The sequence below is a fragment of the Anas acuta genome, chromosome 1 (genome assembly GCF_963932015.1).
Source record: "Anas acuta chromosome 1, bAnaAcu1.1, whole genome shotgun sequence".
NCBI classification, from domain to species: Eukaryota; Metazoa; Chordata; class Aves; order Anseriformes; family Anatidae; genus Anas; species Anas acuta.
The window spans coordinates 173188856-173214633 of NC_088979.1; the positions used below are offsets into that span (position 1 = coordinate 173188856).

A 25778-nucleotide genomic window follows, 5' to 3' on the forward strand; every position below is an offset into this window, starting at 1 on the left:
ATAATTGCTAGCCCACTTGTAACATATCCAAGCATTTTTTGATTCATCTGCTTTACATTTCTGACCACCCCAGTACACTGAGACAGAATCTTCCTCTTCATGCCAAGAAGCTGTTTGAGCTTCTCTACGGAATTCAGTCTTTTCAATCACATTACCTTCTCACCTAGCTTTCTAATGTATATGATGTATACAAATTGTGAAGACTATTTGTAACATTAAGGAACAGGTGTCCCCACCCTAATGAGCATAGCAGAAAAATATTACTTTATTTATACCTTTCATTGCACAGCTCTTAGCTGATTCCTAGATGACTTCAGCGAACTCCATGGGGCTTACTATTTTTCTTAATTGCATTCAGTGAAGAATTTTGTCAAAAGCCTTTTGAAAGTCCAAATAAATTAGATCAAGCATTTCTTCCTCATCCATTATTTTGATGACATGTTCAAAGACTTCTAACAGATCAGAGAAGGTTTTCTTTCAGCAAAGCTACCCTGGTTTCTTTTAGCAGAATTTAATCTCGAGTTCTGTTCATAATTCTATTATTAATGATGTATCCAATCCATTTAACTAATACTGAGCTAAGCCTTACGGGCCACTAGGATAGTTCTTGTTTGTTGAAAAAAAAAAGCATCAAAACCAACACAAAAGCCAGTTTTTAACCTTCAGTTTTTCGATAGACAATTAAATGCTAATAAAATTTGCATCAGTTCAGCCCCTTCAGTTCCTTACAAGCCTTGGCTGCAGACAATCAGCCACCTGATTCTGCTCTCTTTTCAGTCTTCACATTTCTCTTAGCATTTCTCTTAATTGCCCCAATTTAATATAGAATCCCATCCTTACTGCTTAAGAAGTATAGGTACTATAGCAGAATCCACATAAATAAATCTTTTAATTTCTCTGTAAAAATTCCCTCTAAATTCTTCCCTTTGCTCTTAAAAAAAAAAAAAAAAAAAAAAAAAAAAAAAAAAAAAGCAGGTATGTCAATATTTTCATCAGATTTTCTGCTTCTGAGGTAGTTGAAAAAAATCTTTGTAATTTCTTTCAACAAGCTTCTCTGTCTGCCTCTTAGACTATACATTTTCCATCTTCCATTTTTTTCCTGACATAATATGTGTTCTATTTCAACAGTTCCACTTGGTCTGAATTTACCTGGAAGAGGCTACAGTTAAGGTCAAAGAAACACTTAACACTCACAATTTTTTGTATTGATTTTTATAAATTTTTCTTAATAATCTGAAGGTGACTTGCTATTTGCAATCCCATTCAAGTGCAAATTCAAATAATTACTCCTATTAATTTCAAGGTCACAAAAAGACATCTACTTATCTACTTACCTTAATTAAAAGGACTCACAATTGGTCATCTAAATATTTTCAGATGCAGTAAAAATTTTGGAGTAAACTCCATTTTAAATGGTGTCAAGGTTACAATAAAAGAAACAGTATAAATCGATTTTAAAATTATATTTTTACATAAACAATTTTTTAGTAAGTGTTCACTTAAATACAGCTTGTAATGCTTATTTTTTTGTTAGATTGAGTGTCATTTTTTCCATTTTTCTTTTCTTACCTTGTATTTCCATTATATCTCTTCCTGCCACAGAGAATTAGAAGATAGACTTTTGGATGATCTACATGTATAAAAGCTTAATTTACCAGAATTTGATTTTATTACATTCATACCAGAATAAAATGATCCTAACATTTCCTTTCTTCCAGAAAGCTCTGGCAGACTTTCCCCAGTCTGGGTAGGGTTTGTCCTGAAGCATCATGTCAGTGACCTACAGAGATAACAGAGATAACATATAGTTAAACTGCTGCCAGAAGAGAAAGCACTAAGAAGGACTTAACACTTTATGTATGACAAATCTGCTTCAGTTCTGATGTTTTTAATTATGGACAATAGAAAAATAATATCTCCAGCATCATTTTTAATCAAATAAAAGTATACTGTCCTACACATTCTGCCTCTAGAAGTGCAAGCAATTCCTTGAAAAAGAAGGAAACCTGTGGAGATCCAAAAATAAGAAGAGAAGAACTAACCTAAAAGTTAGGGCAACCTATAGCATGTAAGTTGGTTTCGCCTATGGCTACAGAGCTTTCATACTTGTGGCTTTTAAGCCCAACCTGGGATGGGGACCCATTTCCATGAGAACAGCATCGGCAGCATTTTCACTCTTGAAGCCAGAGTTGTATCAGGGAGCGTAAGCCTGTGAATTAAGCACTATATGCCATTTATAATCTCCTCTTGCTTCCTGGTATCACTAACAAAAGCACACTTGGGACTAGAGACATGAAAACCCCTTAAAACTTGCATGAAAATTAAAAATATGAAATATTTATTCTCATTTTCATAATTCCTATCTGAAAAGACCATCTGTTTCTCTGTCCAGAGACTCATATGCATGCACTACTTCTGGGTAGTACACAAAAGAATTAAAAATGACGTTCAGCTAAATGAGGGAGGTGAATACCCCTCAGGCCCTTGCACCTTTGGGAAGCTCGTGTTTTCATATTCATTTATTTCAAGATAACTGTACTACAAGTTAGTGAAAGTTACATACAGTAAACTCAACACCTCTGTTGTGCAAAAGATCCAGAAGAGTGGAAAAGCTCTCCATACATAAGGTTAAGAAAGAATTGATAAAGAATAGATAAAGGAATTAGGGGAGAGAACATGCTACTAAATACAAGTGAAACAAATTCTTACTGTCTGTCATTGGTATCAGTACAAAGTGGAAAATTACTAATTGTTGTGATTAATATGAAATGGAATTTCAATAGGAAACACGTTCAACTTGAAGTCAAGATTTCTTGGTTTTATTTTCCACTGCATTTATTTTGGTACAGAGTTTTTAAGGTCTCATTTCCATGTGGTGTGTGAGCCACTAGTTTCAAAGACATTAACAATGTTAAGAGAACACATAGCCCGTGATTACATCAAAAGGACAATAAATTCAGCTTCTAAATTTTGGCTCCTAGTCCACTGAGGGTTAAAATTGCTTAGTATATTAGCCTGAAGGACTGGGTCTGAAGGATAATGAATATGTTAAATAAGTGGAAATACACATTCTAGGGTTTTATGACTCCATTAAACCTAGCCTGAAGAAAGAGCAGATTATATTGTGCAATAACACCTTTATTAATTGTTTTCTGTAGGTAATTCTTTTCTTGGATAAACATGCTATGATACTTTTTTACAAGACCCCCATTAGCTAAACAAATATTTCAATGAATATTTAATGTTGAACAAGACCTCTGTAAAGATTTAATTTACTACTTTAGTAACACTTAATCTCTTAGGAAAAATCTACACAGTAATAAATACTTGTGAAGAAGAACAGTTATTCTGAGAGGTTTTATTCCATTTTTAAAATAGTTGCTCCAGACGCTTTCTGGGAAATACTTATTATTTGTTAGAAGGATGCAATCTGCTGCTCTATGACCAATTATTAGTGGCATGTTTCATGAGAATGACATTCAAGAAGGAGATATTTTTTGAGGAAAATGGCAAGAGGAGGCAGGAAATGTTCTTTCTGATATCAGACAGTTGGTCCCTCATCTCCCAGCTGTGGCATTTATTTAAAGTCATATCACCAGATCAATGTCAGGTCACTTGCAGCTAAATTGGCTGAAGCAGAGACAGTCATTAAAGGGATGCATTCCATAAAGAGAAATCCAATTACCTTTTGCATTAGAGAAATCAAATTCATTTTCTGGTTTGGTCAAGGACGGCTTATGGGAGAAAAGTACTCAACACTGTCATAGTGCAAATAACTTTTTGGACAGAAACACCAAAAATCATTGTTGTTGGTAGAATGCTTTTGGAAAAAGAAACAAAAAACATAAACTTTAATTTAATTTGCACAACTTAATAATATGAGATGTGCATGGTTTGGGGGTTTTATATTTTTTCTCTTTTTGTATTTCACTACACAATTACTGACTAGTAAACATCTATCTTTTTTTTTTTTTTTTACTCTGCCGTATTTGAAAACACTGCTGATATTCAGGAATAGAAAATAATTGATCGCTTCAGTAATTCTATGTATCCCTGCATCTTACATAATCAAGATAAACCAGAGAAAGCAACTTACAAAGTAATTAAGTAATGCATTTTTTTTTTTTCGTGAAGAGCTAAGAGATGTGATATCATACTTTAAACAATTAATTACACTGACTCAATTCAAAAAGAAATGGCCCTTATTATTATGACTGTATACTCTTTCATTTTATTTAGTGTCTAATGAGAGAAACGGATAGGCTGAATGGGAGTACACAAAGCTTCATAATGCACATTTACTGACTTTTTCAGTTACAAATGCCAGAGCAAAATATTTTCATTAAAATATGTAAGTATGCCTTGCAATATATTATGTGATCTTAAATTTCACTTTGCCAAATAAAAATAGTACTTTATTAAGTGCTTATACAGTTCATTTCACATTAACTATAAAAATAACAACGTTTTTAAAGGAATATTACTATCATTAAATTAGTAGCAAAATGATATGATTCACTGTTTTTACTACAGAAAATTACATTGTTATTTTTGATATCATCATATCATATCATATTATGTCATATAAAAGGAAGAAACCAAGATTCAAAGTCATGTTAAAAAAAAGTAACTTACACAGACAACCAGAGCAGAAAGCAAAAATTTAAAACAAGAAAATACAATCAACCAACCAAAAAAAAAGAGAAACAAACAAAAAACAACAGTAGGATATTGTAGGATATATAAGGTACCTAGGTGGAACAGCAAGGTAGCTTAAGAATATATATATTCTTTCCATGCCATTGGTCTATGAGCATATTGCCTGGGATGCTCCGCACATACCTTGCATCTCTGCTCCCTAGACAACCATGTCCAAAAATGCTGTGGTGGAAGCCACAGAATCCTTCACAGCAATGCCTGCAGTGGGAGTTTCATGAAAGCCTATTTTCTATTAATAAGTTAATTGCAAGTGACACTTTCTTAAAAAAAAGAAGAAAATGACCTCATACTATGGCCATGCTTTCAAAACATCTTCCAAATTACTCATTTGTAGGAGCTACACTGTGATCTTCAGAGCACTAACTGATAATTCCTGGAAAACTGATGTGGCTTGGGCTTCTGGCCAAGCTGTTTTCATCTGCTGAATTGCATTTCAGAAACTTAAAAATATAAAAGTACATCAAATAGTTTCATAGTAGCACTTCTCTATAAAAGCAACTGTAGAAACTGCATCTTGGAAGAGAAATGGAAGCTGGACAAGCTCTTGAGGATGTGATGTGTTTCATGGCACAACGTTAATTAAGTAGATACCACCTTCAGTGGAGGATTTTCATCACTTTATTCACACTTTGATAAATCATCAAAACAGCATAAGAGCAACCCTCCAGAATTTAACCCAATTTAACAAAATGTGGAAGAAGCCAAGATCTGCAAGAAAAGCCTGAAAATACAAACCATATGGTGAACTCTGATTATTTATTTATTTATTTATTTATTTAGATTCAGTAATGAGCAGTACAAGGTATAACAACCAGCAGGACTGCAACATCTTGTATCAGTAAAGAAGCGCAACTACTGCAACTACTCAGATTAGAGGGCAAAATTTCTTGGTGCTATTGCTGGAAAATGGAGTAGCTTGAGTAACTGCATTTGGTGAAATCAATAGAAAATTAGTAAAAAAACAGGCAGAATGACCATCCTGCTTGGATGGGACAAATTTTGTGTTCCAAGCAATGTTTCAGAAGAGCAAGTTTTATTTTTGGCGAATTAAATATCCTTCTCTTCACCATATATTTCTACCACTATCAAATATATGACACAGATGTTGTAAGTGTTAATTTATTTATATTTTTAGCAGCTTCAAAATTTCAAAATCTCTTGATTTAAATCATAATCCTCCTCATAACTAGCACTAAATCAATTTAATTTGAAACTCAGCCTTGAAACAGTTCAGGATTAGAGCTTTTCCACTCTTCCCAAACTATTTAAAAAAGAAATTGATTATTTTCAGTCTTCCAATTGAGAAACATAACTGATAGGAACAAGACATAAAGCACTAGTGGCAGAGGTGTTCCATGTAGCAGTCACGGCAGAGCACTGGTGGGAACCAGGGGACACGAGCAATTTCCCAGGGTAAGTGTGTGCACGTCACTTGGTTTCATACAGCACAATGTTTCTCATCAAAATAGCCTGTTGGTGCTTTCTGTAAGTACTCATCAATGTTTATGTAACAGCAAGAGGGTTTGTTTGTTTGTTTTTCCATAGATGGTGTGGCTAAATCAGGTTAAAGTATTAACATTTATAGAAGCCAAAGTATGAAGTCAATGAGAGCCAATATGTACCACGAAGTATGTACTACACTCCCATTCCACTTCCTTCACTCTGTAGCTATGTGCTTTTAGGTAAAAACTATACATAAGTGGTCCACTAACTACACATCAATTCTTTATCACATCATGGTCTTCAAGTACTATACTACATCATGGCAAGTGTACACAAAACCAGGGATACATTTAGTACTTAGTCATTAAAAGCTTCCATCCATCATTTTTGTCTTCATTCTCTTTGAGATAAAAATTGCAGAGTTGTTCACTTGAAGTACAAAAGTAACCTATATGGAAGATGCTTTTATGCTTCTATCAGCTGGACACTAAGGAAAAAAAAACTGTCTTCTGCAGATCATAGCTCAACACTTCCGTGGCTTACACAGCAATAATGTGGAACGTCTTTGTTAATTATGAAATTCTTTTAGCAGATGAGCAGAAGCGTCAAAAACTTAGATACACATACCTCAGAAATAACTGCTAATTTATTTTAATCCATTCTGCTGCATTTGGAAAACACAGAATGTGGAACTGTTTGAAAAATATGCAACAAATATTTATCCTCAGTTTTCTGATCTATAGGAGAGAGGATTTTTTTCAAGCTAAATATTAAGTCAGATGCAAATGCATTGCTAGATTTTAAAGCAGTTTTGTCTGCTTGTCTATTTTTAAACACTCCTAATGCAGCTTCATTGCTACCCTGAAAACAACCACACTCATTAAATTTTTTCTCCTTCATTTTAATTGTAAGAAATTCTTTTTATATTTGCATTTGCAAAGCAAGAGCAATCAGAGAGACAAAATATGGCCCCTTCAATCTACTCTTTAATTGTTTTCTCAGTTTAATCAGAGCTAGCACATTGTTCTTGCCTTAGCAACACATTGTTTCAACAATAGGTAAACCCTAAAACCAACATAAATTTGCCATCACAATTCAGTGATCACTATGAGATAAATACTACTTTGTTTCACTTTTGTTGCTTCCACAACAGCCCCCAATATTATTTTCTATCAGTGTTTTCAGTGTTGCCCTTGCAAGCTATGCTACATCAGAATTATACTCTTGATCCACAGCTTTTGCACACATGCACTGCCTTAAACCTGCATTTCCACCAAACACAGTTAAAATACTTCTTTTCTACAGACATTGAGAATGTTAATTACTGCTGTCTTTACTGATCCATGTAAATTTATTTCTTCTCACATTGAGGAAGCAGAAAATCTCTTTTTTAGCCAGCAGATCTTTGATTTGTGTTTTTTTTTTTTTTTTTTTAACATTACCACAGCAGCTTCTGGCATAGTAGCAATTCATGCAGAGATATCAACAGCAAGACAAGAACAACTTTAAAAACAAAACAACAGAATAGAACTATACCAAAAAGCTTCCCTTAGATACCAAGAGGTGAGTCAGGGAGGAATCTGGCCTGCAATTGTTTTATGTATATTCAAATTATTCTGGAAATTATACTCTGCATTTCAATACCCACAGAAATAATTCCTGACTAAATGTTATTACAAAAAAGAAACAAACAAAAAATAATAATCTAAAACACAGAAAAAAAAAGCAATTTCCTTTAACTGGAACTTTTTTTGATACTTCATAAATATAAATAACTGTTGTTTAGGACCAATTGTACAAATAAAGTAGGCTTCTTCAAAAAACATCTCAGCTACACTAGCCCATCTCCTACCACATTTCAAGTCCCTACTGTACACAAAAATCACGGAGTATTTGCAAAACAGTATGCTAACTGCCATGTGGCAAGTGCTTGCTATTTAAATAGACATTGACACCATCTTTCAGGAGATATTTTTTCTTGCTTTACTACTTCCTTATCAGGTTACAAGTGCATAAGCAAAGGTCTGGGTAATACCACATATTACAGATCTAGTGTGATACAGAAAGCCACACCATGATTTTTATTTATGGCATTCAATTCCATTCCATCTTAGGCTGACATGGCAGGAAAACTTGCTTTATTTATTTAGGGAGCTTGGTAGCTTTGCTAAAGGCAAGAGGCAGACGTCATGACAGGTCTGGCACACGTATGTCATACACATCTAGACCAATGTAGATTATTTTTATAGTCATAGAAAACGAAAAGGCATTTCTGGGATGCAATTCATTTCAAAATAGACTATGTTTTATTTCTCTTCACTCTAAAAAAGGATCTGCTCAAACACAGATATTCACACTGATGACATTGGAAGGTTGGTAACATGAATCAAAACCAAGTTTTCTACATTTCTTAGTTTTTCTCATTGAAGTTTCATTAGTTCATTAGGTGATGGCTCCTAAGGGATGAGGTTTTTTCACATGGAAAGGTCATAATCACATATCTTATGCCTAAAAAGTGGACTTCTGCCCTCAGTGGGCTGATTCAGTCCAAGTTCCTTGGACAGGTCTTGGACAGAAATAAGCACAGCTGAAGCATTCTGGAGAATGGACAAGTCATATCACAGAAGGATGATGCACAAAATGGTTATCTTAGAGAACCTGTGAATGCCCCGTCCCTGGAAGTGTTCAAGGCCAGGCTGGATGGGGCTTTAGGCAACCTGGTCTGGTGGGAGGTGTAAGCCATCAACGAGCAAAACACCAACAAAGGGCTCAAAATGTGTTCATGCTGCGAGGGCCTTTTCATGAAAAACACAAGTAGTATTTTTTAAGTTAGGGTGGGACCCATGATATTTTGGAATATAACAGGATTGCAAGCATAACCCTATTTACTTCCAAACTACAGTAATGTACATGTTTGGGGCTCCCAACTGTATAGTCACATCACCCAAACACTGGAGTGTTTTAGCATATGTGAATCTATACGTGAAATGATGGTACAGTTAAGGTGTGATCCATTCTCTGGGACTAAATTTTAACCATAGCAAAATTTTAATGTCTGAATATGCCTTTAAGTCATAGACAAGAAGTTTAATTGACCCATCTCATAAAGGACACAGAGCTTAGAAAGCTCACTGTCGGCAGCAATGTAAAATTGAAAAAAGTCAGGTTTGACTTATCTTAGGTATGACATAGATGCTGAGCTGTTCTGGCTACGTTGCCAACCATTCAGGATATAGCCACAAGGAGTACTTGTGTCTCCAAAGTCAGTTCTCCCAGACTTTACCAACAGAATGCTTACTGGAGGACCAGCTGTGGAGCATGCTCCCTGTCTAGGCATGTATTTAAACAATAAACCACCCAGTTCCTAAGACATGAAGGAGTCCTTTGCAAGACATATTCAAAACAAAAAGGGTTTTACTGCTTGAATTTACTTGAGGTTTACCTTCTTTCAACATCTCCATCTGACAGCTTTCTTGGTAAGACTTGCATGCCTGCACGTGCTGTAACAGATGAGCCATTAACTACTACTCTTGGGCAGTGGCATCGTTTGGATTCTTATCATGAAATCTTCAGAGACAGAGGCTCACTGTTGGACTTGTAAACCGTCAGTGCAACTTTTCCTGTATAGTGTGTGTTTCGATGTGCCAGAAGTTATCATTTACTCTTCTGAGAAATTGTTAAATGTAATCACAGAATCATAGAATCATAGAACGGTTTGAGTTGGAAGGGACCTTAAAGACCACCCAGTTCCAACTCTTGTTGAACCTTATAAGGTTTGCACATGCCAACCTCTCAGGCCTGCCCAGGTCCCCCTGGATGGCATCCCTTCCCTTCAGAGTGTCGACCACACCACACAGCTTGGTGGCATCGGCAAATTTGCTGAGGGTGCACTTAGTCCCACTGTCCTTGTCACTGACAAAGAAATTAAACAGCACTGGTCCTGATACTGACCCCTGAGTAACACCACTCATTACTGATCCCCACTTGGACATTGAGCCACTGACCACAACTCTTTGAGTGCAAATTGTAGTTTTGAAGTTCTTGCTCTGCAGATAAAAGTGGATATAAATGACAACAAATATGCCCCTTGTCTTTTCACCTGCCTTTCCCTTTCCTACTATAATTTTTAATTATATTTGATGAGTTAAATGGTAAGAGACAAACTAATTCATAGGCAGGACTTGCAGTCAGGACATATCATTAGGGTGAGTCTATAGTAGGTGAGGGAGTAAAAGAAAAAACATTTATGATAATAGAAAATTACTTATGGGAAAGTTGGGGGGCAGTGTTGTTTTCCTCTCTGTTTAATTCCTACATAGTGACTACTAAGGGAGTATTTTCTTGTGGAGAGGGCTGAGTGAATGTAAGATGTAACAAGTAAGATGTAACCACTCGATTCTTGGAAATTATATTTACATCAGACAGTGTGTTCCAGATCAATTGTATGTGTTAAGTAGAGCAAAAATAAGCAGCATAAGCACATTTGTCAAAGATCTTCATTGATACCTACATCGCGCAGAATTTGGTATACATGAATTAATCAGTTCAAAGAAAAACACAAGATCTGATTTCAAGCTCTGATGTTCACCCTCTGTCTTTCACCATTCTCTCACACCCAGGCACAAAAGCCACAGGAGAATGGTCTGCACGTAGGGAGGTCCCCAGTGACATGCAGGAGGCACAATGCCACCTTACTAAGACATCTGCCTGCTTACTCTTGCCAGAACAGAGAGCCCAATTAAATGAAAATCCATCTCCACGCTGCTGACATTGTGCTGCTTTTCCAGTTGCTTCAGAGCTGTGATGTACTGACAGCTCAGAGTGGTTTCAATCCATTTCATTTCTGTACAGAGGCAGGCATAGAGAAGTGGGAGCTTTAGAATAAGTAAATGGGAACACGAGATTTCCTTTTCATGGTCTTTCTTGTTCTGCACTCATTGATCAAACGTAACTGGCATTTTCCTGCATTTTCACTCTAAACAGAGATTGAAAAACCTTCTACATAAAACAGGTTGCTCAGTTTCTAGAAACAGTAACTCAAAAATTACAGATTTAACAGGAAACAAACTGCAAAAAAAATTGTGAAGCACTTCTGAAAAATCTTCCCATTGTTCTTTAGAATATTTTCTTCATACTACTATTGGTTATTATACAACTAAAAGAATTTTCTGCTCGAATCCTGGTTCTTTGCCAGATTTCTGTGCAACATCATTATTGTTTTTAATTACCCTTGTATATTGGAGCTACAACCATACTGAGAAAATAATCCATCAACCATTTAGCGTGTCTATAAAGCAATGGTGTCTCACATCTTCTGGGCAATTCTGTACTTCAGGTGCCAACATGGTCATAGTTTTGGCTAATCCCTTAAAAAAAAATTACTTTAATCTGATTTGTGAACCAACTCTTTTGTGTCAGAATTTGTTCTTTAGGAACATTTCAGAAGTCATTTTTTGAAAGCTCAAATCATAAGTAAAATCCAAAAATAATTGTAAAAATGGCACAAAAGAAGAGTAGTATATTTTCAGAAATCTGAGAAATACCATTTACTCTTAAACTGTACCAAGATTGTTTAAGGTTTGTCAGGATTGTTCTGCTGAAAGAGAAACAAAAAATCAGGGGAGGGTGTCAAGACAATGGAGCCAGACACTTCCACGTGGTGCCCAACAACAGGATGAGAAGCAATGGGCATAAACTGAAACACAGTTCAGAAATGCCAAACTAAGAAAAATAATGTATTTCATTTTCTTTTATTTGCATTCAGACATGTTTTCAAAGACTTCCTCTCATTTTATTGTTCAGCATGATGCCACATGATATGGGATGTCCCTTTGGCCAGTTTGGATCAGCTGTCCTGTATCTGTGCCCCCAGTTTCCTGTGCCCCCCCAGTCTCCTTGCTGGCAGGGTAGTATAAGTAGAAAAGTCCTTGGCTTAGTGTGAGCACTGCTCTGCTACAACTAAACCATCAGGGTGTACTCAGCATTATTCTCATCCCAAGTCCAAAACATGGCACCATACCAGGTAACTACAAAGAAAATTACCCTCTCTCTGCCAGGACAATATGATACATTGAAATTAAGTAGAAAATAGTTACACAAAATTTCAAGCTCAGGCTTCCAGATACAAATCCTGCCATTGAGGATTCAAGACAAAATATTCGTTTTTGGCAATAGTGAATCTTGATATCTTTTTGTACAATAAACAGCAAAGAGGGAAAGATGGTGGGCAAACATGAACCAAAAATGTTTCAGATACCTATTTTTTGGTGAGGGGAAAGAATACTGAAGACACATGAGAAAAATGGTTTATGAATAACTCTTAAATATTAGTTGGGTTGCTAGAGTTTATTTTGGAAAAGTAGGCACAGCAAGATGAGAGCTGGGAGAAATTTCAGGCAAACCTAGAAACAGGATTTTACACTTCCTTCTGGACTGGCACTGAAAGATGTTCCATAGCCAGTTTGACAGTAAGTAGAGAACTGATTTTGCAGGCTGGGAAGTCAAGGATGGCTAGAAATGATTGTTAGTAACATTGTTTTCTTGCTTCCCCTTGGCTATAGAAAATAGCAGTCTTTAACCAAAATGCTGTCACCTGAGCATAGGCAGAACTTTGTATTTCTGTTGTTTTAGTTCGATAATGAGTGAAAGAATGTCAGAACCTCTCAGCAAACAGAATATTCAAAGAGAAGGGAAGGAAATTTGTTCCACTGCTTAAGCACGTTTGAGAGCACAACCCTCAACATATGGTTGTTACTCAGCCTTCTATATCATAAAGTCTGTGTCCATGCTATACTTACATTTGAAAATGAATTTCTCTTATAAAAAAAGAATCAAGATTTTTTTTCATGACATCAAAGTCATAGCTATCCATCTGCAAATGTTCATCCCATGGGGAAGCAGGATTGATATTATTTAGAAGAAAGCAAATAATATTAGATCATGGTTGCACAGTTACTTGCCATTTGTTTGACATGCTTATTCTTTACCCCCTCTCTACACACAAACCCATATGAATTCAACTAATGGTCACTCATTAAAATGTACTTTTTCCTTATTTATATTCATAAGACACACTGTAGAGCAAACCAACATATTCTTTAAAAAAGAACAAAGGAGAAAAATCTCAAGGATATCAACTTTACATGAAAGGGAAAGTTGCTTTTTTAGTTCAGATGTTACAAATTAAAAAATGCTACTTTATCAACATGGTGTAAAGCATATTGTTTATCGGATTTCCTTTTGAACAACAATTTTTTTGGTCAATTATTACTTTTATGTGGATAGTTCTCAAACCTGAACCATACTGTGTGCACAGCTGATATAGTACAATCTTTGCTCTACAGCTGGTCTTGTTTGTCATCTTAGCTTACTTGATTAAGCATTTTAATCAGTGTTTTGCATAAGATTGTGCACCTTCTGTTGGAAATTGCCTAGCTGGTATTTAATTGAAAACCAGTTGACTTCTCAACATCTTTCTTGGCTTTGTCCATTTCTCATTCCATAACTTCTGAAAGGTTTATTATAATAAGTATCTCAAAGTCCTTCTTTCTTTGCAAAATAATAATGAATGTTTTCCAATCATTTCAAAATTCTGTACTAGCAATGTTGGTAAGCAGTTTCCAATGATGCTCGTAAGCTTTTTTACATTTTGCTTAATGCCGTGGAGAATAACAGAACTGCTTTCTCTTTCCATAAGCTTTGACCTTTTGCTTCTAACTAATATTAAATGTTAGTTCTAAGCATTATATTTATTCCTTCTCTTCTCACTGTTTCATTAAGTCACTCCTTTTCTTCAGCCAGATCAGGTGGTCATTTCTTCTGGATGAAGTGATTCCACTTTTTCCCTCAGAGTTCTCAGGAAATTGAATGTAGATTATATTTACATGCTTGAATTAGCCGTAAAGTATAATTTAAAATCACCTTTATTTCATTTATCCTACCTATATTTATATATGTTTCTCTTATGATATTAACATAACCCTGTAGCACTGTCATTTTGGCTTTTCCGAAGAGACCATTTGGCTGGACTCCAGCTCTTTGCTCTGCTCTCTTAGCACACAGAGTGAAGCACTATAATTTGGGAAAATTTAAGACTTCCCTCTGGAGCCCAAATCATAGTGTCTTAGTAAATTCTAGATTTTTTCTCTTTATTAAGGAAATAAAAATATCTACACTCACTAAGCAGAAAGAAAAGAACTTATAAAAATCTATGTCCTATAATTGCAAACAGAAAGCAGAAAATTATTTAAATTATTAGGGTTCTCAAATAACTGTATTTTTTCAAGGGGAATAAGACAACAAACTCACTTTATCTGGGAATAGATAAAGATTCTATATTTATGGAACATCCACTACTGTAATACTAGGTAAATACATGTTTACAGATAATTTACATATTTAAGTTATATTATCTCTACTTCAAATATAGACCTTTATACTTTACTAAAGTAAAGTATCTGCCTTGCCAAAGATGGGTCATCTTTAAACCAGTCCCTCAAAGACTTCAGTTTCAACACCTTGGAGTTCCTATTGTTGATCATAAGTCCTTGCTCAGAAAAAAAAAAAAATAATAATAATAAAAAAATAATAAAATTACTCAGCCCAGGACTGAGTATCCTGATTATATGAGTGCACTGTGACATTGTACTTGACAACTCCATTCCACCTCCAGCTTGAAAGATAGTTCATGGAAAAACTAAGCAAGTACTGATGTACTTGCACTTTAACCTATGTACATATTAACCTAGGTGGCATACTGCTGACTTGACTACTATCTAGCAGTTAATGTGGTAAATATTCAAGGGCAAATGACAAATATAACTGCCAGTGCTCTGCCTGCATTTAATGCATATAGCTGGAATATGTATTCCCTGATTTATCTTGACACATAAATAGGAACCTCAAGAAAATGTCCATTTTGGTTGGCTGAAAAATTAGAAGAGTTTTTTAGGTTCATTTATATAAACACATAAACATAAATCTATGTATGCTTGTAAAATAGTAATACCTATACTATTTTTCTATTAAAAATGCAACTCCTCTGTGAATATCAGAAAAAATATTTTATAACAGAAGAAGAATGGTATGATTACAATTATAAATCAGCCAAAATTGGTATGACCTTAGGTCTAGCATGAAGCATTTCTCATGAAAAAACAGAGCATATATGTGAATTTTTAATTTGTAATTGTACCTCCTGAATCCTATTCAAAGAAAACCATGGTTTAATAGAGACCTTTATCAGCTTTGAAAAAATATGATGATTTTGATGGGAAAATGCAACAAGAAAATAGCCACTCAGACATCACTGAAACAATAAGTTCTAAAAAAAAGAATGACCTCGATGGAAGTCGGAGAAATGTGGAAATGATATAATACTATAAAAATGATTGCACAAGGTTGAAATAAGCTCTCTGAAAAGGCACACTTACATATAGTTGCAAAAGAATGGAGAACTGGTTCAGAGCTTAAAAGTATGTGCTTACATTTCCTTCAATAGAAATGAAGGTTGAAGCTGACAGGTAGATTAACCCTAGATCACAGGAAGCTACTGCTTTAAAAGATATATTGGAATACTACCTAGGACATCTCAGGCCCACCATCAGTTCCTCAAGCGTTCAAAAGACAATCTGAACATCTCTTCACATAATACATGAGATTAATGCACAAAGCAAGAATCAAGTCAAGACAGACTGAAGACAGAGCTTCTGGGAGCAGAAAGTTCAAGTCTAAGACCCTAGTTTTATCATGAGCTTGAGAAGTCAGCAGAAAATAGGTACTATCTAAGGTTCTTAATTATACAAGCACTCTTGATTAGAGTAGTCTCTAGACTTCTCACTTTCTGGATAAGTGAAGATATCTTAAAAATACACAGAATCCAGAGCTGTCAGGTAAACCTCTTCTATGTCTGCTGGAGAAACAATGGAATAATTGCTCAGTAATTCATAAGCTTTACAGTCTCATTTTATAAATATACAGAGAGACTTTATGCGAATCTTTGAGCATCTTTATCCCACACAAAGGAATGCAGCAAAGCAATCTCCAAGCTGGCATCAATACAAGCCACCATGTCCTCCTCTTAGTGCACCATGGTGCTATCTGCATGTACATAGCTTTGATTCACAGGCAGCTAATCTAAAATGTCCTGGCTTCCTGAAAGGCAGGCATGTTAATTTTGATGTAGTACCACAAGGCACAGTTTTTGTTCTTAAGACACAGGCCTGACATATATCCATCACACATCCTAGTGATTCTTATGATGGTTTTATCACATATGGGTTTAGATTTAGGCTGTACCCTGACTATCTTCATTTACAAATGAAATTTAATAAATTTAAACTGATTAATGATGTGAATTTTCATGAGTTTTTCAGTACAATAATAGGCTACAAAGTTAATTTTTGTTGTAATCCTGTATTCAGCAGATAGCAATTAAATTTAGCTTAACATGAGAAGAACCTCGAGTTTTCTGGCTTTGCTCTGATTAATGATCTATCAAATGTTGACTCACTGGGGTTTCTTCTGTATTAGGACTATGAATGAGAAGGTGATTAACTCTGGTGACCACAGGTTCAGTGAGCCAAATACCTCCCACATAGTGTCTTTACAGTAACCATGAAACTTCTGGGTTCCAGTAATGTGCAATGTAAATTTGAACAACAGTTGAATCACGTATATTGGGTTTACATGGCAGGGGTTTGGTAGTGGGGGGCTGCAGGGGTGGCCTATGTGAGCAGAGCCCAGCAGCTGCCCCATGGTAGATAAGGGCCAGCTTCAGATGACAAGGGAATAAAACTGCTGTGCAACATGAGTAAGAAAATGTGAGAGAACCAGCCCTGCAGCCCCCAAGGTCAATGCAGAAGGAGGGCAGGAGGTGCTCCAGGCACACAACAGCAGTTCCCCTGCAGTCTGTGGAAAGGCCCCTGGTGGAGCAGGCTGTCCCCCTGCAGCCCATGGGTCCCACATGGAGCAGATCTCCACGCTGCACCCCCCCCGTGGGTGGAGGAGCCCCTGGTGGAGCAGGTGGCTGTGGCCTGGAGGAGGCTGCGGCCCATGGAGAGCCCCCACAGGAGCAGGCCCCGGGCCGGAGCTGCAGCCCGTGGAGAGGAGGCCACGCAGGAGCAGGGGGTCTGGGGGGAGCTGCCACCCACCCGTGGGGGACCTGTGCTGGAGTAGTTTGCTCCTGGGGGATGGGCCCTGTGGTACCGAGCCATACTGAAGGATCCATACTGTCTTTGAGCAGCCCCCACAGGCTCAGTTCGGGAAGGACGGCATCCCGTGGGAGGGACCCCATGGGGAGTAGAGGCAGAGAGGGACTGTGAAGGAGCAACAGAGATAAAGTATTATGGCTGACCGCAGCCACCACTCCTCGTACCCCTGTGCCACTCAGGGGAAAAAGATGGAAGAGGGTGGAATGCGTTTTAATTTACTCTCTTTGTTTCTCACTTCTCTAGCTTGTTAGTAACATTTTATTAAGTAACATTTTATTAATCTCCCTATGCTGTCTGTTTTACCCATGACAATAATTGTTGAGTGATCTCCCTGTCCTTACCTCAACTGTTGAGCCCTTTTCATCATATTTTCTCTCCCTTTCCCTTTGAGGAGGGGGAGTGAAAGAGCGGTTGTGGTGGAGCTCAGCTGCACAGAATTTGCTAGCAAGTCAGTGATCAGGCAAGGGGAGGACTGATTGCAGAATCACTTTTTTCAGTCTCAGCTCTTTAATCACAGCACAACATTCACAGTCTATATTTGAAAATAATATTTCTGCCATTTATAGCAAAATTATTTTTCCAATTTTGAAGACATAATAAACAACTACAAATGATAAACAAGGCATATTTGGAGCTGTTACTTTTGATGCAATGCATAGAATTGATAAAAATGATTAGCAAAATGATAATTTCCTAGGTGTTTCAGTATAAAAACCAATGTAGCATACTAACAGCAAATGACTGTTTTATTTCCTGTATCATGAAGATATTTTAATTAAGCCCTCTTGCAAGCAGAAAAGGGGGATGCAGGCTTTTCAAGAAACAATGAGGGATTAGAATTTGTAAAATCACGTTAAACAGTAGTTTATTTTTAATAGAGAAATTTTAACAGTGCACTAAAAAGTGATATTCACTATTCTTTTGTTACTACAAGAAAATAAGTTTATACCTAAATGAAGTGTGCGTTTGCATTTTTTGTTTTCCATTTTTGCATGCATTTTTGTCTATTCACGCATCTTATGCATAAACATAGGACTAAATACTCCATATGCATACGCCTTTCTGCTCTGAACAGAGCACTCTTAAGTTCAGACTGGCAGAGATCACCAGCCCGAAAAATGAACTCAATTCCCAGTTCCACAAAGTCTGTTGTACAAGTAGCGATATACAGCTTGCAAAGTCAAATGCAGAGTCAACAGTGCTACCTCAAGCTCTTGGCCCAGTCTGTAAGGTCGGGAAGTCTCTTATACTGGACTATCTACTGCTCTCTTACTCAATGACCCTTCACTCCCTGCTTGCCATCTGCCTCCCAACAGCATGCCTTCTTCATGCTGGTCTTGTTGGTTACCTTCCCATTCCTATTGTGAAATAACATTATCTAATAGACAAAGAAATGATCCCAAGGGCCACATTTTTTTTTTCTTTTTATAAACTCAGGGATTAATTTTGTCCTCCACCACTCCAAAGGGATTTTATCCATTTTAACCATTCTGGTTGAACAAAGTGGTCCAGAAGACTGTTCTTTGGGAGTCAGCATGAACACACAAAATATGCCAACTTTCTGGTAATCTGCACTGCCTCCACATTGTCACAGTTCCAGTGTAATCATTACTAACAAAATAATTAACACTAGGAAACATAAAGATGTGAGAAAGCACTTCTAGAAAGGAAAATGAAACAGAGGCAGAAGACACTATGCTGCTACAGAAGTGTTACAAAAGCAAAGAATGAACTATTTCAAAGGGAAGAATTAACATCAGGTTTCAGTTCATATCAAAGAGAAACAAGTACAGCATACTTACATACGTGTTTTAAAGTTATAACACCACAAGAGTTATTATTTGAGCACTGAAAATGATATTATGAAAGGTGCTATTTATGAAAGGCATTTATGTGCCCAAATTCTTATATGACATCCTAAATATATGGTAGGTATACATCCATACTATTTTACAGCCGAATGCACAAGAAGCACAGACAGCTTATATATAGTTTCTCTTACCAAATACTTTAAAAGTGCTCCTATTGCGGTGGGAAAATATTGATACACTGTTAAAATACATTTTGCCTCTGCTCATTTTCAGGTCTGTAACTGTTGCTTAACTATTTGAGTGTGAGTTTTTTAAATCTAAATTTTGAGTGAGAGATCCTGAACAGAAATGAATGAAATTCCACGTCACCTCTTTTGGTCCTCTATCTTCTTTCACATTTTGGATTCTTTCTTTTTTTTTTTTTTTTTTAATCAAAGAAGTTTCTGTCTAATTTTTGCAGTATTTTTTCCTAGTATGTATTGTACAAATGTGTTTCACTTCAGAGAAAATCCATTACTGATAATTATTTTAGCAATTTAATAGAAGTTTTATAGATAAGTCATTTGCAAAACATTTTTCCTTTCTTGTTAGTAGCATGATAATGACAAAATTCCTGCTTCTAAATAAGTCCTGTGGCTTCTGACTACACTCCATTCTCATTAATTGCACTATAAATTAGAAATCCACCAATAAATATTATGACACAATGATTAGGAATAGATTAAGCTGTCCATTGGAACATGAATAGCAGTAGATTCCTAGGGCTTATATTGTTTTGTGACCTTTTTAATTTATGAATAAAGGCAGGGAATTTAAAATCTGTAGTTAGCTTTGACAGATCAAAATAGCGAAGCCTTTGGCAGTATTTTAAGCCAGACAACTTTGCACTAAAAAGGATGGAGAGGATTCATGTGAGCCATTCTGATGACTCTGGCAATCTCCAGCTGAAGGATGGTAGAAAAAGGCAAGAAGAGGCCACTTCAGAAAGTTCTGCATGGCCATGGCCATGCTCATTTCCACACTTTTGTTTGACTCCAGCATCATCATGGCAATAAGTACATGCTGCTTTGTGGCTGCTGAAGGATTCAAAAAATAACTAGACAAATGGGACCAACCATACAGAAATGTTAAGGAAAGCAAATGAACAAAACCCATTTAACTCCAGCTAAGTTCAAACGAACTTGCTCAGACAGCTGTGCCTGTTTGCTATACTGGAGATTTCAGCATATTTTTGTCACAGTAAATGTCAAGTTATGGGCAAATTTTGGATAAGCTTTATTTTTTCTGGAGTTGTCTTTGCAGACAGATGATGTGTCTTTTCCGTGTGAAAAACAATCGAATGTGGCTTGCATTTTAAATAAGTTTCTAAGGTAACAGTACGTCTTGGCCCAGATCCCTGGGCTGAGACTTGGTCAAAAGCAGATAGTAAGAGCTTCAAACCATGTTAGTCTTTCTCTTTCTAAAACTTTTCAGGTTCTGATTCAGAATATAAATAAAACATATATATTTAATATAAAAATTATATTGTTTCCCCTTCTCCTCAAGCCATCTTCATAATATCAATGATATTGGATTATAATATCAATGATATTGTCATGGATCAGCCAGGCAAAGGGTGTGACCTGCAACAACTGCAGCTCCAGCTATAAATATCTACTTCTCACTGTAGATACTTAATTCCTCTAGAAGCAGTGGGGCTTACACATCTGGATTGGTAAAGCGCAGTTATGCCTTGCCAAAAACAGTTCTTTTATTCCATTGGTTGGGATGCTAATGCCAAGATGCTACAAATATGGCACATAACAGAAGTATGGCCTGAAACCATCAAGGTACCTACTGGATTTTTTGAGCTTTTGTGAGAACGCTTCCCACAGAAATCCCATACATGAAAAGTTGAATATATTTCTATTGAACTGCCCTTTGCAAAGTTAACCTTGTGATGTTTGACATGGAAGAAATAACTGTTTCACACATGGCAATAGAAATGTGTTCGCCAAACCAAAGGTGTGGTTCACCTTTATGATTTTATGATTCACAAGGGATCCCCAAATATCTTCTGCATGCTTCTGAAGGATAACAGCAGCTCTGACTCAGGAGTTTTGTCTTGCCAGAATCAGTGGAAAGTCACTGTGAAAAAGGATGAAAAGGCTAACTTCTGCTCTCCATTACACAGCTGGTCACTTACGGGCAAGCCCATCAATGTGAATGTATGGCAAGGAGGATCATTGTTTTATACCCGCCTAAAAAAGAACAAAGTTCATCCCAAAACTTTGCTGTTCTTTTTAAATTCTTGTGCATCACAAGACAGTCAGACTTTCCTGTCACAGTTTATTACACTCTCACCAGAGCTGTTTGAAGTAAATTACAGATCCCATACTCCTGGTGTCTGTCACCTGTTCCTTGTGAACAATATGTTATGCGTATAGCACAGTTAGCATCAGCATGGAAGGTATGGTCAATTTAGGAGCAGCTATGCTACAACATTGCTGGAAAGTACACGTGAAATACAGAATTCTTAAAAAGATACCAGTCCTGTATTCACCCAATACTGAACAAAATTAGGAAAATTACTCAATTCTAATTATGGTACACAGTTTAAGAAATTAAATAAACAGTTTTAGAAATTATATCAACAGCAAAATAGTTTCTAAATATTAATTAAAGGTTCTATTTAAAAATATTTCATGCATGACTTCCTTACCATCTGTATTTGCAAAGCTCCAGAAGAAGAAAAATATAACAACATCTGGTTAAAAATATTTGAAGGTACTAATGGTACACTGCTTCAATCTAAATTCAATAACAGTATTCACCCTCTCTTAGAAACATACTCTTTTACAGCTGAAAAGAATACCAATATATTCTTTGTGTAGACTTGTCATATGTCTACAAGAAGTGTCAAACTGTATTTTTAGCTATGGAGTTTACTTAATCCCACAAGACTTTATCTTGCCTTTATGTTGACAAATGAACAAGGCTGAAATATACGGGATCGGAGCTTCTGTCAAGATACACTGCGTTTCAAAAGTCATTGTTCTTGCACAGCTGTTTCCTTTAAGCTATTGGCTTAAAAACGGTTTTATTACTCTTCTGGGTTTCCTGTTGAACTCCTCAGTAGCTGTAGTTAATTGTCTCCAAGCTTTACTTTTCTAAGTAAAGAGAAGCCAAGAGAATGCAGTAGAAATATAATATGGTAGCAAATGTGATGAGGTGACTTTGATAACTGCTATAACACACAGCTGTGTTCTGGCTCAATTTTATTAGTTCCATGGTCCTGTTTTCCAAAATATATTCATGGTGTCTTACCAGATCGAAGGAAAAAATGTTGCCTGCAACACTTTTAACACCTTTTAATTAATAGTACAGGCAATAATTAGTATTAAAATTATGTTTTGATTCGTATCTCAGACTTCATTTCTCTTTAATGTGTTGATATTTAACAATGAAAAAGACTCTACCAGCTGCCTATTCCAGTTCAATTTCTTCTATACTGATAAATAATACATCTCATTGGTTTATATATATATATAGTATTAAGAAATTGTAGCAGATTAAATATAAACTTTTTAATCTAGGTTTTATAATAGTTTGTTTTCACAAACACATTCTTGGATTGAATTAAACCGGGGAGGAGCCCTAGAAGCTTCCCCGTCAGACTAACTAGTTTACAAGCAAAATACTGTGCATTTGTCTGTTTTAACATCATCATAGACAACCTCTGCTAGACCTCACTTAGAAATACTGTCTCGTGAGAAGAGGATCTGACAGATCTGTAAATTCAGTAAAATTATATGTATAGCAGTTACGTTCATCCTATCTACACGAGCTGAATCTTGTACTCCTTCCTGAGTTTCCATTTATGTTAAAATAAAAACAAAACAAAACAAAACAAACAAACAAACAAAAAACATATAAACAAATACAGAGAAACGGGAAATAAAAATGGCCAATGTGGCTCTGTAGCACCAGAGATCTAAGAGAAGTTGCTTTCACTGTTGAAAGACTTGTTCTGGACAACTGCACTGCCCCATCAGGATAATGGACTTTCCTTCACCTTTTGGAAAGGATTGATCATGGGTACAGTCTGCCAGTCTGACCAGCCCCTATGGAACCAGGGCAATTCCCTTTACCTCCATTTGTAGGTTGCCCATTCCAGTCCTCAGCAGAATATGGGGCCATTATGGGACTCTGACTTGTTTAGAGCTACCTTGCTACAGGTGAGGAGAAATGTAGCCAATGCAATTCCTTGTATTATCTCTGGAAAAAGGGAGGGAAAGAGTGAGTAAAGCAGGCTCCTACTGCTGTAATAGACATGTATCTACTCTCATTCAATCATGGCTTTCCTTCAAGCAAATTACTAAACCAGAATTGCCCTGGTATACCAAAAAAAGATTTTTATTCTGGAGGGGATGATAACATTGTTTACACTTATTAGAAAAGATGAAGGATCTATTTGAACCAATGATGATAGATTTTAAGTCGGGACTGGCTAGTGTAGAAAATCAACACACAAAACTGAGCATTCCTTAATTCTTCTACTGACGCATGAAGATGTCCTTATAAACTGTAAGCTCTGTACAGCACAAGGAGGATTCATGATCTTCAAATTGAATAATTTAATAGCAACTGGTATAAGCACAAGAAAAATATGATGAAAAAATGATATTTTTTTTCTGCTATACTTACGCATTCCAATTGCTTTGCTTCTGATGGATGAATTGCAGAATAAATTGATTGAAACTAATATTGGAAGAAAAGAAAGAGGTGCAAACCACCTACCTCTGTTTTATGTTTGGACCTGTCCTGCAATACACAGTACCCCTGGCATACAGTGTGAGGGTATGTGCATGCTTATGTGCATGCCTGTTCTCTCGGGTATGCTTAGCATTCTCTTCTTTCAGAAAGAAAATGACAGACTTTGGCATGTGTTGAATGTTTTCTTACCAATAATATACGTGGGAGCCTGGATTTCTCTCACATAACTTTATAAGTTTAACTGTTTGACTCCTTTTTTTTTTTTTTTCTGAGGGAAGGCAGACACTTTCAGAGGAGATTCAACTCCTTGAAAGACTAAACTGCCCTCCGAACAGAGACTAGTAGCAGTCTCTCTCCATTGCCTAGAGAGAGTCCCAAAGGTTGTGACACTTTGCACATAAGTGCTGTTGTTAAGTGCTTAAGGTAGCAAGGTGGTTTGCTGAGTATGGCAGCAGGAAACAAATTCCCTGCTTCTAAGTTCCAAGCTTTTATCTGACCAGAGATCTTACCCAAAACTTATTTCTTCTGATTTTTAACATGTATGATGAAGGAAGGGTTATCAGGCTGCCTATAAATGTCATTAAGGTGCACAAACAATTAATAATAACTGATTTGCTTTATTGCCCCCAACATGAGCCAGTACAGCAACATCCTCAAAATGCTACAGTAACACTAGTGGAGGTAATACTGGGCTTCATTCCTTTTTCTCACTGCCTGTGTGCAGCAACACATGCTCAACAGAAACACGATTTTGAATAATCCTTCAAGGTCTTGTTAGCTGCTCTATGTAAAAATATTTCAAGAGTGTGACACAAAACCTGCTTGTACAGAATAGTCAGTCTGTCAGACACGCTTGTGAGCATCAAGTCTCTTCTTTTTATATTTAGAAAAGGGATAGGCACATTTTTGTTCAAAGCACCAATTAGTTCAATGGAAATACTTTTTTGTTGCTATTTTCAAGCAAATTAAAGGCCAAAGAAAACACTGTATAAAGCAGGGAAAGGAATCAGACTACAGAAGGATTGCTGTTCCTTAGTTACACAGCTATGAAAAGAGCTAGATTGGAATTGGTGTTCTTAACAGGACGTTCTTAATCATCTGGTCAGCAACTGCCACCATATGAGCAAAGTGGGGAGCACACAAAGCTCAGTCCCCATGCAGACTGTGTATCCCAGGGATGTAGAGGATGCACAGTGTGTAGGAAATACTCCTTGACCCTGTCAAACCACTACTGCTTCCTCTTCACTCACAACAAAGACAAAGCAGAAATGAAGAAAATCTGCCACCCTGATAAACACCAACATTTTGTTGCACAAAGTACTGAACAACATACTGAATCTACAAGTACAGATTTGGCAGCAATGATCAACACATGCATGACCTCCAGGCTTGATTACTGCATTTCATTGTATCCAAGAATGAAAAACATATATTGCAGAAAACTCCCACTGCTCCTAAAAGCAGCTGCCAGTCTGCTTAGCAACACCAGCCCCTATGAACACATTGCCCTGGCATGCTGGGCTCTGCACAAACTCCCCCGTGATTTCAGAGTCCAGGTGAAGGTCATCGCCACAGTCTTCAAAACTCTCTGTGGGAATGGCCTTAGGTACTGGAGAGACTGCCATCCCCTTTGCAGCAACGACCTTCTCTGACAGCTATGTTCCTCTGGAACAATGAAACTGTCAGCCAAGGGAAGAGGCTCAGCAATGCAGAGGACCTAACTTTATAGAAGTTAAATCTCTGTGAGAGCACTACCACTCAGAAGACAGGGAAATGACTACATCTGACCAACTGCAAATCTCAGACCTTTGGCCTGTCTCCCCCAATAACTGTGTCATCC

The 25778-nt window shown here is 36.7% G+C and overlaps 1 protein-coding gene across 6 annotated transcripts in view; it reads right to left on the bottom strand.

Annotated features, from left to right (window-relative positions):
• The window catches only part of TMEM117 (transmembrane protein 117), a 216183-nt gene that overhangs the window by 74421 nt on the left and 115984 nt on the right, over positions 1–25778 (bottom strand). For all 6 annotated transcript variants that reach the window (XM_068669372.1, XM_068669375.1, XM_068669376.1 and 3 more), the window contains exon 5: positions 1683–1780. In XM_068669372.1, the coding sequence (XP_068525473.1) occupies positions 1683–1780 (98 nt within the window). The remainder of the gene's footprint in view (positions 1–1682; positions 1781–25778) is intronic.